Source organism: Panthera uncia (assembly GCF_023721935.1).
Source record: "Panthera uncia isolate 11264 chromosome C1 unlocalized genomic scaffold, Puncia_PCG_1.0 HiC_scaffold_4, whole genome shotgun sequence".
Classification (NCBI taxonomy): domain Eukaryota; kingdom Metazoa; phylum Chordata; class Mammalia; order Carnivora; family Felidae; genus Panthera; species Panthera uncia.
In genome coordinates, this window is record NW_026057585.1 from 41434550 (window position 1) to 41453078 (window position 18529).

General features: G+C 44.7%; 1 protein-coding gene across 1 annotated transcript in view; it reads right to left on the reverse strand.

The window, feature by feature from the left end:
* Positions 1-1576: 1576 nt before the first annotated feature.
* The window catches only part of LOC125912491 (alpha-N-acetylgalactosaminide alpha-2,6-sialyltransferase 5-like), a 139797-nt gene continuing 122844 nt past the window's right edge, over positions 1577-18529 (reverse strand). The window contains exon 3 of the mRNA XM_049616984.1: positions 1577-2077. Within this exon, the coding sequence (XP_049472941.1) occupies positions 1916-2077 (162 nt within the window). The 3' untranslated portion in view covers positions 1577-1915. The remainder of the gene's footprint in view (positions 2078-18529) is intronic.

The window sequence follows — 18529 nt, forward strand, 5'->3', positions numbered from 1 at the left end:
CTGCCAAGTAGCAAATAACCAGATTGTGTCAGTGTTGACACTTTGGTCCTGGAGCTGATGGTTTGTTTATTGAACTGCCTACTTTAGGGGCTCTGAGAGTGGAAGAATGGTCATCAGCAGCCTGAATAACAACTCAGCACCCCAGCTGGAAACACACGAGTAAACAAAATCATAATTTTTAACTTTGCCAAGCTCAGTAAACGCCATCATGATGCGCTACCAGTAAGGCAGTCATTAGTTAAATAAATAAAGCACAAAGCTAAGAACAGGATTATTGATGCTGGCACAGTATACTCATTTGCTGACCATTGATAGACATTAGCTGTGATGTACACACTAGGGAGGTACTTTGCCACCTGCTTTCATTTGCTAAACATCATGCATCCTCTGGGCCACAGAATTACTTACTTTGTATTAGTGAAAAATCACCTTTTCTTCTTTTCCCTTTTCATTTGCTCAATACATAGTTATTAAGTACCTACTCTCTGTGTAATGGAACCTCTTGGGCAAGCTGCCCAGTACACAACTGCCTTTACTCCTCTGGCAATACCTCGACCTGGTGAGGTTGTAAAATACAGGGGAGCTGTTCCTGGCAAGAGGCATCCCAGCTTTTTCAAGAAGCCTGCGAGTGGATGAAGGCAGAAAGGACTGATCATTGAAGAGAGTTTTAGTTCTTTTTTTTGAAAGAGGGAGGGGCTTTTTTTGGTAAAAACAAAACAAAAACCAGTGAAGATTTTTATCCAGCCTTCTTCTTTTCTTAATACTCCTCTTTGGCTTCCTCCATATATATTAGATCTCTCTAGATTATACTCAAGCACATTAGCAGATCCCTAACTTCTTGGAGACTTTCAGGATCCTGACTCATGGCTTCAGCCAATTTCTCAGTGGAGATGTCTCCTCTATTCTACCTCTTCCTCCATTCATACCCTTATTCCAACTTGCTGGAATCCTGTGGATTGTTTTTATTCCTATTGATAGTGCTAATAAAAGCTGGGTCCCATAAGTGCCAAAAGAACAGCAGTAATGGCTACCAACCGTTACCAAGAAACTTTTTATATTATTATACTTATTATGATCTCAGTTAAATTCTAAAGTAAATCAGCAAGGTACGTATTACCTACCACCTTGGTTTATATTTGAGGAAATAGAAGTTCCAGGTTAAAGTGCTCAAGGTCCTAGAGTTTCTAAGGCACAGCCTGTTTGGCAGCTGGGTCAATCTCACTCCCAGATGTGGGCATGCTCCGTCCACCATAACAGACAAAACAGACTCGAGTGGAAGAGTTGCAAAGAAAAGAAGATTGAAGGGTCTCAAGAGAAGAAGAAAGAAAATCTACAGTGGTAGGAACTAGTAGATAATAAGAATGGCAAGAGAATGAAGAAAGCATTGGAAAACATAGACATTAGAGGCACTGAGATGACACAGTGACTATAACAATTCTTAAGGGGACAGAAAGATTAAAGAGAAAATTCAACAGAACAGCTAGAATTCTGGAGGCATTCAGTGCAGAAACAAATATTTCCACACCACTCAAAAGCCATCCATATACAACACACTGCATTATAATAAGTGACATTCATAATGGGGATCCTAAATCATCAAGAAAAGCTTAAATTAAGTTAAGCTTTGTTCACTTAGGTAGGAATGTATAAAATCAATTTGGAACCTTCAGGAATAATTTAGACAAATACAATTTGGTGCTAAAAGGGACTATGCTTATGTTATTTTATTTTAAGCCTCATTTGTTCATAAAACTCATTCCTCAACCATGCTTCAAAATGAGGTGCTAGACTGCTCTGAGAAGTTATTGCTGAAGGGTAAATAAGCTTTTCTTTCCTCATTCAGGTGTGATAGACTTTCCACCAAAATTCATGCTTCCCTCCCCCAGTGTAGTCATAGATGGAAGTGGTTGCTTAGTCAGGAACCACATTCCTTGTCCCCATGCCTCCAGGGGTGTCGTGTGCGTCCCAATGAAATTGGAACAGAAGTCATTGGAGAACTTAAGAAGCAGGTGCCTTCTCCACTCTCTGTCCCCTTGTGATGTCTTGATATACGTGGCACAGTGAACCCGGAAGCCACCTGTCAAAGACAGTAAAGCCAAGGAATGAAAGAAGACCCAGTCTTTGAATCATTGCTTAAATCAGAGATATTAGGAACTCCCACTTTTTTGACTATGTGAGCAAGGATAAAGAAACCGTCATTTCAGAGCTACTATATATTTTATAAAGCAGGCAGTATAACTGTAATTATTCTCTCATGCAGATAGGAAGCTTTTTTTTTTTTTTTGTCTCTTTATTTTACTTAGTGGCTAGAGTAGAGGAAGCACATTTTCTTTTTAAAGTATAGCTTTGATCATATCACTCCAGCTAAAAGATCTTCCATAACTCCCTATTACCTGTAGAGGGAAGTCCAAATTTCATATATATATATATATATATATATATGAGAGAGAGTGTGTGTGTGTGAGCAGGAGAGTGAGCAGAGGGAGAGAGACAGAGAGAGAGAGAGAGAGAGAGAGAGAGAGAGAGAGAATCTTAAGCAGACTCTACAACCCTGGAATCATGACCTGAGCTGAAATCAAGAGTCAGATGCTCAACTGATAAAGCTACCCAGGCACCCTGAGAAGTCTGCATTTCTAAAAGTGATCCTTTTAATCTTATTTTTTACTGGTCATTTCAAGAACTCTAAACTCCCCAAATGGGACCACCACTCAATTCAAATGTCACATCCTTGTCTTTGCCCATAGAGTAGCCTCCTTCTGGAATGACTCCAGTCACTGTAGCTTACCATTGTTTAGGGCCCTATGTCAAGACCAACTGATCAACAAATTATCCTTCATTCCAACTGCTTGAGTTCAAATCCCATCACTTACCAATTGCTGACTTTGGCACATTTCTCAACTTCCCTGTGCCTTAATTTCTTCATCTATAAAATAATGGTAATTATATAAACTATTGCATAAGGCTGTGAGGTTTCAATGAGTTAATTCACAGAGGGCCCTTGGCCTGCTCTCTGCCATCAATATAACCCACTTCATAATGCAAATTACTTCTTCATCAATCTTGACCAGTCATGTGTCACCTCCTAGGGAGGCAGAGGAACTTTCCATTGTTGTGTCCCATACTGTCCCGCAAAGTGGCTTAATTAAATGTAGAAGATGTGTAATAAATGTTGGTTGAATGAATGAATATATGAGTTTCTAAAGTTGTAAGAACTGGATTTCATTTTTCCATTTACTCATGATTTTTTTGAGGGGGCAGAAGGAGAGCAAATGAGAAGATTTTTAAAAAGTTTTAATGTTCTTATTCATTTTTTGAGAGACAGAGAGAGACTGTGAGTGGGAGAGGGGCAGAGAGAGAGGGAGACACAGAATCCGAAGCAGGCTCCAGGCTCTGAGCTGTCAGCACAGAGCCCGACGCGGGGCTCGAACTCACAAACTGCAAGATCATGACCTGAGCTGAAGTTGGACACTTAACTGACTGAGCCATCCAGATGCCCCGGAAATGAGAGGATCTTAAGCAGGTTCCATGCTCAGCATGGAGCCTGATATGGGGCTCAATCTCACAAACCATGAGATCATGACCTGTGTCAAAATCAAGAGTTGGATGCTTAACTGACTGAGCCACTGAGTTGCCCCCATTTACTCATTATTTGCTCAGAGGACTATGATGTTTTCCTACAGCTTGAATTCTACTCAGAATGACAAGGCTTTTTTTTTTTTTAATACAGATCTTCCTTGACTTATGAAGGAGTTACCTACAGATAAACCCTTTTAAACCCAAGGTGAAAATATCATAAGCCAAAAATGTATTTAATGCACCTAACCAATTGAACACCATAGCATGGCCTAGCCTACCTTAAACGTGCTCAGAGCACTTAGGTTAGCCTGCAGTTGGGCAATATCATCTCACACAAAGTCTGTTTTATAATGCGGTGTTGAATATCTCATGTTATTCATTGGACGTTGTACTGAAAGTGAAAAACAATGGTTGCCTGGGCACAGAATGGTTGTAAGTGTATCCCATTATTATGTGAATGACTAGGAGCTGCCACTACCTAGCATCACCTGAGAGCATCATGCCACATACGGCTGGCCCAGGAAAAGATTACAATCCAAAGTTGGAAGTAGAGTTTCAACTGAACGTGTATTGCCCTCACACCAGTATAAAGTCGAAAAATTTTAAGCCCAACCTTTGTAAGTTGGGGACCATCTGTATCCTGAGTTCTGAAGAGGCTCTGATCATTTTCCTGACCTTCAATGAAAGTGAACACCCCTTGAGCAGGAGGATCTGTTTTACTAGGGAGTTTTGTTTTGGCTTTGAAGGCATGAGACACGGTGAGACTCTCTGGCCAGGTTGAGCAGAGGCAGACACTTTCACCTTTTGTGCTTATTCCTGGACATGCCTGAGGTAAGGTGTCTGAGATACTCAGGATTTGTCTTGAAAGGCCATGGGAGGGTTAAGTAATTTGAGGCTGGAAAGACTAAATATCCTTCAGAGCTGACAGTGCAGAGGGCCAGAGCTGGGGTCACTGAGAAGGGCACTGGTAAATACAGAGCCAAACAGACCATATTCCCCACTGCTCTGTTTCGGCTCATTTTCAGTTGCACTCAGGGCTGATGTGGTGTTTATTTCGAAAATAAGACTTAGGAGGGATGACAGGACTGTAAATCAGTCTTCAAACGAGGAGGAGACGTCTGTTTAGAACATTATTGGTGTTTAAAAATATTAAAACGGTGAAACTCCTCTCCCATTCCATATATGACACCTAGTATTAAATTAGCCCACTTCTTCATGGACTTTTCCCACTGGTTGGCACATGGGAACCTTACCCTCAGTCCATCTAAAGCTGAACTCATCTTCCATCTCTCCAAATGTCACTCTGCCTCTCCAGTGGTGAAGGTCCCAGCCCCACCCCTTGACAAAGCCACAGACCTGGGAGTGATACTAACTTTCCCTCTCCTTCTCCACTTCAACCACCATTACTAATTGAATCTTGTCATTCTTCACTTCAAGTTCTCCCAACTCTGGCAATTCTCTCCATTCCCACTGGGAACACCCCCATTCAGCCCTCCACCATCTCTCACCTGAATTCCTGCAACCCTATTACAACCATGGTTTATTTGCCAGGGCCCCTTGTGAGGCTACAAACACCCTGGGGGTGTTGTCTCATCCACAGAGCTTACTCCAGTATCCCACACACAGATCTCAATAAATGGTCACTCATGTCAAGCTTATGCTTCCGGCCTTTGGAAGAAGCCAATGGGAAACCAAAGTAGACCTTCACCCCTGTCCCAATGCAGGTCCTGGGTCATAAGCACCATATTGAAGTATAAAGGAACCCGAACACATTGCAACCCATCTTCAGTATAAAAGACAATACTTATTTTTGTTCTAAATGATTAGAGGTCAGGCAATGTATCTTTCAGGGTTAGTTACATTATAGAATCATGGAAGACGTACAACCATGGTGCAGCGGGAGCTGGCCCCTTCTTCCTCTCCTTGATGTCACTAACATTTATTACTTTCTGTTTTGGGGTGAAGGTGAGGGAACTCTTTGTTAGCACCTCTCCCTCTGCTATTCCTTCCACCACCTGGGGGAACATTCACACCGGAGCAAATGATTACCCAAACCCAGAGGCCTGGGACCTCTGCCTGTCTTGCTCTTGATCAGTTTAGGCGAAGCCTTTGGGGTAAGAGCCAGACTCCAAGAGTGGGCTCTTCAGCCTTGCACTTGTACCAAACACACTCGCATTCATTCATTTGTTGGTTCAAAATCTATTTCTTTATAGTTTACTATGTGCCAGTGCCATTCCACATGCGAAGGATACAAGAGCGAGCTAACTAGACAGTATCTCTGCCATCACGGAGGCTGTGGACAGATAGGAAACTGATAAGGAAAACATACACAGTGGTGGACACCTGCCTTCTATCTCTTCTCTGCTGACTTTGAAGAGCCCTGGACATTATGCTTCTCCTTGGCTCACGGAGCCAAGGCTATGTTTGCCCCACCCTGGAGAGTCACTAATGTTGCCCTCCCAACCCCTCCCAATGACACCTCTGCAAGTCAGTGCCAAGGCTGGAATGAGGCCTCTGAGATGAATCAGTCCCAGCTCTACACAAAGGCAGCCCAGCCAGGATGCATGCGTGTGCCTTTTAGAAAGCAATTTTATATGCAATCTGCCATGCTGTGCCCTTATACGGAGACAGCAGGATTGGTGAAAGGAGGAGGAAATTAACACGAGGAGCGGATCCAAAGTGCTCACAGGGTCTGAGCTTGAAAGTCCCTTCCTCTGGCTAAGAGGCCAGGAGCGGCTCCTTAATCACATTTCCCAGGGCGCTTTTTCCTGAAAAAAAAAACAGCAGCAAACAAGTCAAAGGTGGCATGACATTTCCATGAAAGAAAGAGCCTCTCCAGGTGGTGAAGGAACTTGCCCAAGGTCATACAGTGAGTCAGTGTCAACGCAGGGACATGAGAATTCCCATTAAAACTTCCAGCTCAGTTTCCTTCCCATTATGCAATGCCCTCCCTTAACAGAAACTCTTGGGGGATAATAGTCTTCCCTGAAAATAGTTTGGACAAGTGCCCTCCTCCTTCTGGAAATGAGCTCCATGATAGAAGACTGAGCCTCTCTCCCTGTATTTACATGTTTACTATTTACCATCCCCTGAGGGCAGTTAGGCCTCTGGGCCAGTGGTCTTGGCAGCAGGGACTCTGTAGTCTGAGAGGAGACAGTACCTGCCTGGAGACAGGGAGAAGCATGAGGGAGGGCATGTGATCTTGATGGAGTGCCTGGAGCTGTGCCCTAGCTGACCTTTGTCTTTCTTTTGGCTTTTGCTACCATTTCCCTCCATTCTCCACCTTACTGCATATCCAGCACACTCAAGCTATCTGCCTCCTGGCCACCCAAGGATGTCCCTGTGGCTACAAAAGCACCCCATGTCCAGACCTTCTTAACCACATTTCCTGGTCAAAATCCATCTCATCAAAACATGACCCATGTTTTCCAAGACTATTCCAGGTACCCAGAGAAAACTGATTCTCACAAAGTAAATTATGTCCAGGTGTAAGAAAGGTTCAGTTGTAATCTCTTTAATCCCTTAAGGCAAAAGAGTGAGTGTGGTGAACTCTCAGGTATTTTAGCATCCTTGGAGTGGGATGTGTGTGTCTGTGTGTGCATGCATGCGTGCACGTGTGTGTGTGTGTGAGAGAGAGAGAGATATTTCAGAATCTATGGGGCTTTCTCAGTAATTCGCAATGCCTACTGACGTTTATGCCACGAAGAGCCAGGGGCCAGAGGTAGGATACAGATGCAGAAAAGGCAGAGGGGCCTGGTAGATAACCTGACCAGTGTTTCGGTGACATAAAAAGGCATGTCACAGCAGATGGTGTCTGAGGATAGGAAGCTTCTCTGAATCCCTGCAACGGGCAGCTGGGGATCTGGCGTTGTGCACATTGTGATGGTCTTTGCTCCATGACAGCACGCTTGGAGGCTGCTGAACAGCATCCACGTGGTACCTCCTCCTGCCTGCAAGGATCAGGGGCTTTCTGGACAAAGACTTTATTCTGGCCAGGTCTCCACTGCTCCTCTCCTCTTTACAGAGTTTTTGGGTCTCATATGTCAAAGTCTTTTCTGAAATCATCAAAGTCAGACTCTGCCATTGAGATTTTCTTTGGCCTTTCAGAAGGAGATGCTCTCCTCATCCACACCTGTCATTGCAGGCCTTGAGGCCAGGTGAGGACAGGGGATTCTCAGCTCACCCCTGGGAGGATGCTACTTCCTGACCTTGACCTTCCATGCATCCCAGAATGCTCCATACCAGAAGTGAGGCTCTGACAGCTTCAGGGCATCTTCATTCAGCAAGTATTTCCTGAGCATCAGCTCTATGCACATTAGGAACACATTAGGTACTGGGAAGTCAATGGAAAGTAAAATAGCCATCATTTCTGCCTTCATAAAACATATGGTTTAGTGGAGCAGACAAGTGTCAGATTGCATAAGTACATAATTACAAACTGTAATTAATGCTATGAAAGAAAAGCACAGGGTGCTATGAGAATATTTGTGGGGAAACAGATCCAGGCCAGTGTTGGGGTGTTGGCATCGTGATGTGGTCCTGGCTTCTGGGAAGCTTTCAAACTCGCAAGGCCACCTGAACCAAACAGTCATTTGCTCTACGGCCTTGGTTCAGGCTGCAGCTGGATGCCTGGGCTCTCTCAGACATGCAATCCTGATGGTGACCCCTTTGCTCACATGGGCTGTGGTTGGTCAGTATTAGCACATGACACTTGCCTACGAGACCCAAATTACTTGCAGTAAAAAAACCCCAAAAAAGTTCCACTTGGTTTGTAGCTCATGCTTTTCGAGTTGTCTCTGCAATGTCCCGATTCTGCCATCCCCCTGTGCGTGGCCTCGTGATTCTTTGCCTGTGCTGTGTAAACACAGCATAATAAAGTGCAGTGGGTACAGAAAAAATGCCAACCCTAAATTCTAAACTTGAAGGCTCCCGCCTCCTTCACTGCCATGATTTCTGAGCCTGCCCCAGATTTCAGGTCTGCTTTTATGGAGTAGCCTTCCAGACGGGTGTCATCCCACAGTTCAGAACGACTCTGGGCTCCATTACTGAAGGCTCCTACGTCAGCACGGACCTCTGGTTACTTTTCATGCCTCTCAACGGGAGCCTGTGCTGGAAGGGCCTGAACAGCACATGCCAGCACCTAGGCTCTGCCTGACTCTGTGGCCCTTCTCAAAGATTCTCTCCTTGATCAAATGCTAGCCAGTCTCCTCTAAGCCTTTTCCTCGATGAGGCCTGTCAACCTTGGCTTATAAAGATGAATACTAACAGTTTCTTACCGCTCAAGACTGCATCCCTAGGATGACCCTAGTTCCCCCTTAAAATGCCTGCCTGAGAAAACCCAAGGCCACCAAAAGAATTTACTGTTTTCTCCAGCCAACATCTGAAAACTGTCTCCCAGTCGCTGTGGGAGGTAGGAGTCTAACTTCTTTCAGCCCCACTTAACAAACCCAAGTGGATTTCACATGGCCCACCTCCCCTTTCCTGATTTTTGTGGTTTTTCACTCCCTGACTCTACTGAGCCCCACACGCTCCTTTCCTGGTGCCCTCACTCTCCCTTTAAAATGCCCTGTCAAGGTGTCTGGATGGCTCAGTCGGTTAAGTATCAGACTCTTGATTTCAGCTTAGGTCATGATCTCATGGTTCATGGGTTTGAGCTCTGTGTCAGGCTCTGAGCTGACAGCACAGAGCTTCCTTGGGATTCTCTCTCTCTTTACCTCTCTCTCTCTCTCTAAATAAATAAATAAATAAATAAACTTAAAAATGTTTTTTTAAAATAAAATAAAATGTCCTATCATCTCTGTACAAGTTGAAGTTGAGTTCAGCTCATATTGGACACGTTTTCCGTGGTTTCCCTATTTAATCAGCAACCTTATGTTTTCAACCATTGTCCAGCTTTGTTTATCTTTCATATCCTGAAAGTAAGGAGTACCACAGCTTTAACTCTAAATCAGGAGACCAGGCCACTGTCACCTTGCATGGAGCTGTACCTACAAATGCAAAAGGCACTTTTCTTTTTTTTTAATGTTTTAAAATTTTTATTTATTTTTGAGAGAGAGAGACACACAGAGCGTGAGCCAGGGAGAGGCAGAGAAAGAAGGAGACACAGAATCTGAAGCAGGTTCTAGGCTTTGAACTGTCAGCACAGAGCCTGATGTGGGGCCCGAACCCATGAACCATGAGATCTTGACCTGAGCTGAAGTCGGACACTTAACCAACTGAGCCACCCTGGCGACCGGCACTTTTCTGTTGTATGTAGGAAAAACTCCGCAAGTGTTTGTTTGCTAGGGCTGCCATAACAAGACACCGTAGACTGGGGGACTTAAATGGTGATAATTTATTTTCTCATTTTGGAGGACAGAAGTCCAAGATCAAAGTGTCTGCAAGTTTGGTGTCTTCTGAGGCCTCTCTCCCTGGCTTGCAGATGGCCCCCTCCTTACTGTGTCCTCACATGGTTGTCTCTTGTTCTGTGTTGTCAGTGCCCTAATCTCCTCTTATTCTAAGAACATCGGTCAGATTGATTTAGGGCCCACCCTGAAGACCTCATTTTAACTTAATTACCTCTTTAAAGGCCCTATCTCCAACTAGTTGCTCTGGGGTCTTGGGGGTTAAGACTTCAACATGCAGATTTGGGGCAGGGAGGAATACAGGTCAGCCCATAACACTCAATTTGCCCAGAAATATTTATTCAGAAAGAGCACAGATCTTTCTGTAGAGGAAGTAAGGAATAAAACCAGAAGGGTTGTGAGATGTCCTCTCTTCTCAAGGGGTCGATCCAGAGGGGTGGTATTATCAGATGTGAGAACGAGATTGGCAGTGAAACCCAACTACTCAGAAGAACAAAGTTTTTGTACCTTTATTTTCTCCTTGGGTAGAGCAGTCTGAATTTTTAAATTAAAATAAAAAACAAACCCAATTTTCATAACCAGCAGTTTTACTGGTCCATAGTGTGACCATACCGAAGTTTAAGAGACAGAAACATCCCTCCGTGAGTTTCATGAAAACTAATCAATGAACCGTGAATCAAGCTTGGGTTGCTTAAAAGTTCTGAGTCCAGAGACTCCTGGGTGGCTCAGTTGGTTAAGTGTCTGACTCTTGGGTGCTGATGCATAGGGGCACTTGTACCCCAGTGTTTATAGCAGCACTTTCAACAACAGCTAAATTATGGAAAGAGCCTAAATGTCCATCAACGGATGAATGGATAAAGAAATTGTGGTTTATATACGCAATGGAGTACTACGTGGCACTGAGAAAGAATGAAATATTGCCTTTTGTAGCAGCGTGGATGGAACTGGAGAGTGTTATGCTAAGTGAAATAAGTCGTACAGAGAAAGATAGATACCATATGTTTTTGCTCTTATGTGGATCCTGAGAAACTTAACAGAAGACCATGGGGGAGGGAAAGGGAAAAATAAAAAAAGGTTAGAGAGAGAGGGAGCCAAAACGTAAGAGACACTTAAAAACTGCAAATAAACTGAGGGTTGATGGGGGGGTGGCAGGGAGGGGAGGGTGGGTGATGGGTACTGAGGAGGGCATCTGTTGGGATGAGCACTGGGTGTTGTATGGAAACCAATTTGACAATAAATTTCATATTTAAAAAAATTTTTTAAAAAGTGTCTGACTCTTGGTGTCAGCTCAGGTCATGATCTCCTGGTTTCGTGAATCTGAGCCCTGCCTGCATCTATCTCTGCACTGGCAACTTGGAACCTGCCTGGGATTCTCTCTCTCCCTCTCTCTCTGCCCCTCCACCACTCGTGCTGTCTTTGTCACTTACAAAATAAATAAATAAACTTAAAAAAAAAAGCTCTGAGTCCAGTATGTACCTCTATTTTTTGGATACAGGTATTCACTTGAAGAACACTCAGAATCTAATACTGTTGCAGGCAAATACTGCGTTACACAGGCTTCCTTGGTCTGCATACTTTATGGTTACAAAGTTCACAGGAGGAATCAACACTTTATACAAAACAGTTTCTTGGGTCTGCAAAAATAAAGTTAAACCCAAGCATGTGTCAATGGGAGAGGGTAACACACTATGTCTGTAAATCGCTCAGGATTTCCCAGGAAAGGTGCAGTTACATTGTGTAACAAACCTGCTTCTGTGAGGTGTAATTTTCTGTTTTTATGGAATTGATGGCAAGAGAAAGCTTTTATTGGAATAATTAAAATACCACTCTCCTCAGAAGACATGATGCATGCTGGCTAGGAACCTGCCATGTCCCAAATAGCACTAGATGTGCATTCTGAAGAAATTTTGTTTTACAAAAGACAAAGAGTGGCATAGCGCAGACTGCTGAATGGCATGACAGCGTCTGTGTATGAAAGGCATTTCTGTTCTTATTAGGAGGTCTGATTACACAGTTCTTAAATTTCCCCTTAAGCCTCCTGAGACTAGTGTGAGGTGCAACCTTGTAAATTGTCAGCACATATAAAGCTGAGATTTAGAGAGTGGTTTCCACTGTGCATCCTATAAAATGTGTCCCACGAGGAAGATTAGTATCAATCACAGGCTTATTGGAGAGGGAGATGGGATCCAATGATAACCTGGCACTATCAAGTAGAGTAATGGTCTAAGAAGAAAAAGCAATCAGAGAGGAGAAAGGAATATCCAGAAAGAAAGACAGAAGTAGAAAATCAGAGTGCAATGTATCATATTGATGAAAAGGAGCTGTTATCCAGGACAAAGGCTCGCATGAGCAATGCAGGCTCTCAGACAATGGATATCGCCGACTGCTTAGCTTAGAGAGGGTGCGAGGAGACTTACACATCACATCCAGCAGCCTGACTCTGGGCATGGCAGCACCGAAATGTAATAAAGTCATTACCACGCAGGGGTCTTACCTCTACCACTTAGAATCATTTGCTTATTTCTGGGGCTTCTGAGAGAGGAACTGGCACTCTGGTTTCACAGAGAGCTTTGTCTTTGGAAACGATCAAAGCATCATCCTCCAGCCCCAGCCAGTTTGGTTGTTGGACTGTGGTTGGCTTATTTGAGTCGCTACTCCTCAGGACTTGAGTGGATGAGCAGGGGATGGAGGAAAAGAGTGACTGCTTTTGAACAGGGAGGTTGGTTTGACTACTTTTTAAAAAAGACTGGAAGTTTTTCATATCTTAGAATTTATTGACACCCCTTTATCAAGAGGCACAATCTGGGAGCACCTGAGTGGCTCAGTTGATTAAGGGTCTGACTCTTGATTTCCGCTTAAGTTGTGATCTCACGGTTCATGGGATCAAACCCTGCATCAGGCTCTGTGCTGACAGCGTGGATCCTGCTTGGGATTCTCTCTCTCTGTGTCCCTCCTCTGCTTATGTGCCTTCCTCTCGAAATCAATAAATAAACTTAAAAAAAAAAAAAGAGGCACAATGTAATTCTCCGTAATCAGCCCTAACTATGGGCTGACCCTAGTGCCTTACTTCCCATGAGTGGAAAGTCACTGTGTGACTCCTGAAGCTAGATTAGAATGGTGACATGGCTTCTCCCTGGCTCTTTCTTTGGGATGCTGCTTGACCCTGGAACACAGAAGCCCAGGCAAGATGAAGAGGCCATTTGTAGGTGCTCTGGTCAACAGCTCCATATGGGGTGCCAGCCAACAGCTAGCAGCAGCCCCCAGAGATGTGAGAGAGGCTTTAATGCTTCTAGCCCCAGCCTATCTCTGACTGCAACCGTATGAATCATATAAGCAACCTTGAGGGTTTGGAGGTAATAATAAGTGATTCTTGTGGTTTTACACCAACTTTCGAATAGGTTGTTACTGACAACGTTCCATGAGAGGCATTCATACACCCCAGTTCCTACTGCCTCCCAAACCATAGGACTATAATGAGAAGGAAGCTGCAAGTATGTGGGAACTGCCTCATGAATGCAAGCCACAGCCTCAACTGCTTCTCAGAACCACATTCTAGACACATTGCAAGTATCAGTTCAACATGAGAATCCCTTCCAAAGCATACCTGTCAACTTCAAATGCTCATGAGGAGAGCCCAGTCGAAAAAGTATCCCTTCTTTACAGTTCAAAGACCATTGCTCAACATCATTAGTACAATTAAAGCTTTCTTCATCATCAAAATAATATGGATACTTACCTTCACTCTTTGCATTGATTTGACAGTATAAATGCAGTCTGAGGGGTTTTCATGTAGACTATGGTCTGGGTCTTTTTTTCTTTTTAATGTTTATTTATTTTTGAAAGAGAGAGAGAGAGAGAGAGAGACAGCAATAGAGCAAGAGTGGGGGAGGAGCAGAGACAGACACACACAGAATCCGAAGCAGACTCCAGGCACTGAGCTGTCAGCACAGAGCCTGATGCGGGGCTCAAACTCAGGAACCATGAGATCATGACCTGAGCCAAAGTTGGACCCTTAATCAACTGAGCCATCCAGGTGCACCTGGGTCTTTTTGCTATAGTGTTGTGTTGGAAACATGGCCTGATGTCTGTGGTCTGGTTCTAAAACCTTTTAGTTTTCAGGCCGGTTTAAAGAAAAAGACAAGCATTGGGGCACCTGGGTGGCTCAGTTGGTTGGGTGTCCGACTTCGGCTCAGGTCATGATCTCCCAGTTCATGAGTTCGAGCCCCGTGTCGGGCTCTGTGCGGATAGCTCGGAGCCTGGAGCCTGCTTTGGATTCTGTGTCTCCCTCTTTCTCTCTGCCTCTCCCCAGCTTGCATTCTATCCCTCCCTCTCTCAAAAATAAATAAACTTAATTTTTTTTTTAAAGGAAAAGACAAGTATTTGGAGGAGGAAAATGAAATCTGAGCCACTCCTACATCTCCGTCACTATGAGCAAAGTGGCAGGTTTTTCAATGTGACATGCTTGTTAAAACATGTCCCAGGACTGCAGATGCATCCAAGCTGGGTTTTCTACCAAAAAGAACTGGCCTCCTGAAGCACTGCAGCTGCAGCGGCAAGAACTTTCAGGAACCTTCTGCCACTCAGATCACTGTCAACACAGGATCCAGGCGTCAGTTCTCCAGCACGCTGATGTCTGGCAGAAGGTCCTCCGGGCTAGACTTGAGAGCTTACATGAGGTGGGAATGGAGCTGGTGCTCGGCACAGTGTGGGGAACTGTCCCCAGAACTGCTGGCACCAACTGCTTTCAGTCCTCCACTGCCCTGAGCTGTGAAGGTGCATCTCCCTCGGTGAGAACACACAGGGGTGAGGAGAAAAGTAGACATGGCTGGGCCCGTCCTCAAGGCAGTGAAGGGCGTTCTCCTGCTCAACGTCCCTCACCATCACCTGTGCTCCCAGGCTGCCTCTGCAGTGACAACAAAGCAGGATGCCCCTTCAGCTTTGCTCAGCTGGCAGGAGGAGGGCCTTTTTCTCCTTCTTCAGATTTTATCTAGAGAAAGGACGTGTCTTTCCGTGTTCCATGCCACCGAGCCGTGGGCAACATTTAATACTCCTGCCTGTAACAAATTACATGCGGGAAGGTCCAGGGGTGTTCTCTGCCCTGTCTTCAGAGGATGTGATTCCTTTACAGAGGAACAGTTTAAGCAGAGAGAGCATTTGTTTTCTTTCTAGATGCTCCTGGGAGTTTATGTGGTTTCACTGCTTCCCCAGGGCTGTAAGGAACCAACAGGTCCAGTGGGCAGGGCCACGGGGCTGTGTGGGGGGCCCCTGGAGTTCGTTTGTAGCCCCTATCTCTGGCTCCCTGGAGAAATGTCCTGTTCATCTGTTCTGTGATTTCCTTGCTTTTCAGCTTGACATGATGGTTTTGCAGCCTCTTTCTTCCGAATCTTCGGTGAGAAGACAACAGAGCACAATAATGGACAAAAAACCATAATCACAGCCATTTGTGGGATGCTTCCAAGTACCTGGTGTGCCTCCTCTAGCTCACTTCATCCTCAAGACTTGTGGCAGGCACTTCAATTCTTCCCCATTACAGATCAGAAAGCTGAGGCTTGAAACAGGTTAAACTCCTTTTCCACAGATGCTCCGTGAGTGGCAGATGCTGGATCTGAACTGAAGCCTGACTCACAGAGCCTGAAAGGTGTGAGTGCACCAAGACGACGTAGCCTCTGGGGTGTGAATAAGATCTGGGGCTTTGGAGCCAGCGTCCCTGGAGAGCCGCCTCCCCCGTCCCGTGTTCTGCACAGATGGCTCTTCCTCTCTAAGCCTTCATGCTCCCATCTGTGGAACGAGCGCAGGAACAGTTCTCTAGAAACCTATCACTTGGGGTTGTTGGGAGGAATATGAACGTTCGTACCTGGCGCAGTGCCCTGTGTGTGCCGAGCACTCCATAGATGGCGGCTGCTGCTACGACTCTGAATCCTTAACTGTTGTCAGGATTCGTCGCTGTTGATAAGAGGTCTAATTATCATCCACAAAATGGCTAGACCTGGCAGGACAGAATAGAGGAAATACTGATGCAAGAAAATAGAGTGCGCTACCAAAGCGTGGTTCATTCTGGAACTCCCCTTCTGCCCTTTGTCTTTCTGATATTCTCTGCACCCTTGTGGAATAGACTCTTGTTGTTCTTATCCCATCACTACATAACAGAAGAGAACACTGTAATTCAGAATGAAGCAAAAACTGCTCAGCGAGAAGGGGGATCCCTGATGAGGTGCTGTGTGGATTTCACTGGCGTGGGGGGTCACCGAGGTTATGGTTAGAAGAGCACTCACATAGAAACTGAATCAAATCTTTAGCTTTACAGATGAAGAAACTGAGGCAGGAGCTACTAAGACCCATGTCCATGGACACACTGAGACTTAGAAATGCTCATTCCATGTCTAGTGCTCTTTCCACTCTATTACTCTTGACAAATTTTTTAATTTTTTTAAATTTTATTTACTTATTTTAAGAGAGAGACAGAGAAAGAAAGCGGGGGAGGGGCAGAGAGAAGGAGAGACAGAATCCCAAGCAGACTCTGTGCCATCAGTGCAGAGCCTGATGTGCGGCTCGAACTCACGAACCATGAGATCATGACCTGAGCCGAGATCAAGAGTTGGATGCTTAACCGGCTGTGCCACCCAGGTGCCCCAACATATTTTTTTATTTTAGAGAGAGACCTCGCGTGTGCATGCGAGCAGGGAAGGGGGGTGGGGGGGAGAGAAAGAGAGAGAGAGAGAGAGAGAGAGAGGGAAAGAATCTTAAGCAGGTCCCATGCTCAGTGCAGAGCCTGACCTCACAAACTTCAAGATTATGACCTGAGCCGAAATCAAGAGTCAGACACTCAACCAAATGAGCCACCCAGGCGCCTTAATTTCTTGACATATTGTCTCTGCAATATAGCTCTCACATTCCAAACAAACCTTGCTTTTAGTATTTAAAACCAAATCCTTATCTCATATTCACCTCTTTTCATACTATTGAGATTTACAAATACTACAAAATCCTATGTCAGAACTTTCAATAATATGCAGTAAACTATCACTTTTCCTCCTACGAGCTAAGAATACAAGCTAGGGGTTGCAACACTTCAAAATCAGGAGCCTCCTAATTTAGAAATAGAAAAGAAACATGCAAGACCCAGAAATTTAGCTTTCCCTGAAAATGTAGAGGATCTGGGTCACTGGGTCAGTCAGGTGGAGCAGAGTAGTGGTGCTGACGTGCAGGGAGGGCGTCTGCCCCTGCCCCCTTGGCCAGTCTCGTATTTCCAGCCAGTATCCTTCCTGGCTTCTGGAGACATCTGTATTTGCACCCCCTGAAACCATACCAACCGGATAGCTACTAGCTCTGCTCGCCAGTGAAGAGAGAATAAGACTCTCTGTCACTTACTATCTTGTGGAAACATCCACTGTTCTACTTCACTGACACTGTGATGCTGAAGGAAATAGAAATTGACATCATGTACTTAAAGAATGGCCCTCAGGACAAGTGCCTCCAGAGTTTATGCTTGGCAGTAAAGGTACCAGTCTCTACTTTCTTTTTGCCTTTTCCTGGTCATGGCATCTATAACACACAGCCAAGACCAGGCTTGCTCTCTTTATGTTCTCCAACTTACAAGAAGGCCCAGGCTCTCCTTTTTTGGTTGACGTACCCAGACTTATAGCGCATAATGTCCCATTCATGTCATTGCTAATTTTCCTTCTTTTGAATTGCTCACGTAAGTCAGAAATAACAAGTCTTAATAATGAGGCTTACCACATTGTTTTTGAAACAGTTATGAGTTTACTACTTACACTCAATTAAAAAGGAAATATTTAAGAAGTTGCTGAAGACCTCATTTTCAGTGCAATATCCCATCCCCCTTTGGGCCATGTAGGGCAACTTAAAGGCTTGTGAATGGTGTTATTTTCTCCAGTATGAAACAATTTGAAAAAGAAAATGATATAATTAAAGAGCATGTATCCCAGTGAGTTTTTGAGTGTAATGACTAACATACAAAGAGGCCAAATGTAGCTTTTATTTTTTTTTTAAAGATTTTTTTAATGTTTTTAATGTTTATTAATTTTTTGATAGAGAGAGACAGAGCATGAGTGGGGGATGGGCAGAGAGAGAGGGAGTCACAGAATCCGAAGCAGGCTCCAGGCTCTGAACTGATAGCACAGAACCCGATGTGGGGCTCGAACTCACGAACCGTGAGATCATGACCTGAGCTGAAGTCAGACGCTTAACCGACTGAGCCACCCAGGCGCCCCCAAAGGTACCTTTTAAACCCCACTATGAAAACAGCTGGAACAGGAAGGCTAGCCTCCAATCTCAGCTTTCTTCTACTAGCAGCAAGTGACCTTCATCAAATCACTTAGCCTATAGAGACTTTTTTTTGGTGGGGGAAATGTTTCAGTGAGTAGTTACCCTTAGCTTGTATTCTTAGCTAGTAGGAGGAAAAGTGATAGTTCACTGCATACAGTACTTTGAGACAGAGGCATTACCTCTGCTGTAGCCACTCTAGAAATGCTTGGTGATGACTAAAAGTCAATCTGCTTTCCTTCCAGACAAAAGGAGGAGGAGGAGGAGGAGGAGGAGGAGGAGGAGGAGAAGGAGAAGGAGGAGGAGCAAGAGGAGGAGAAGGAGAA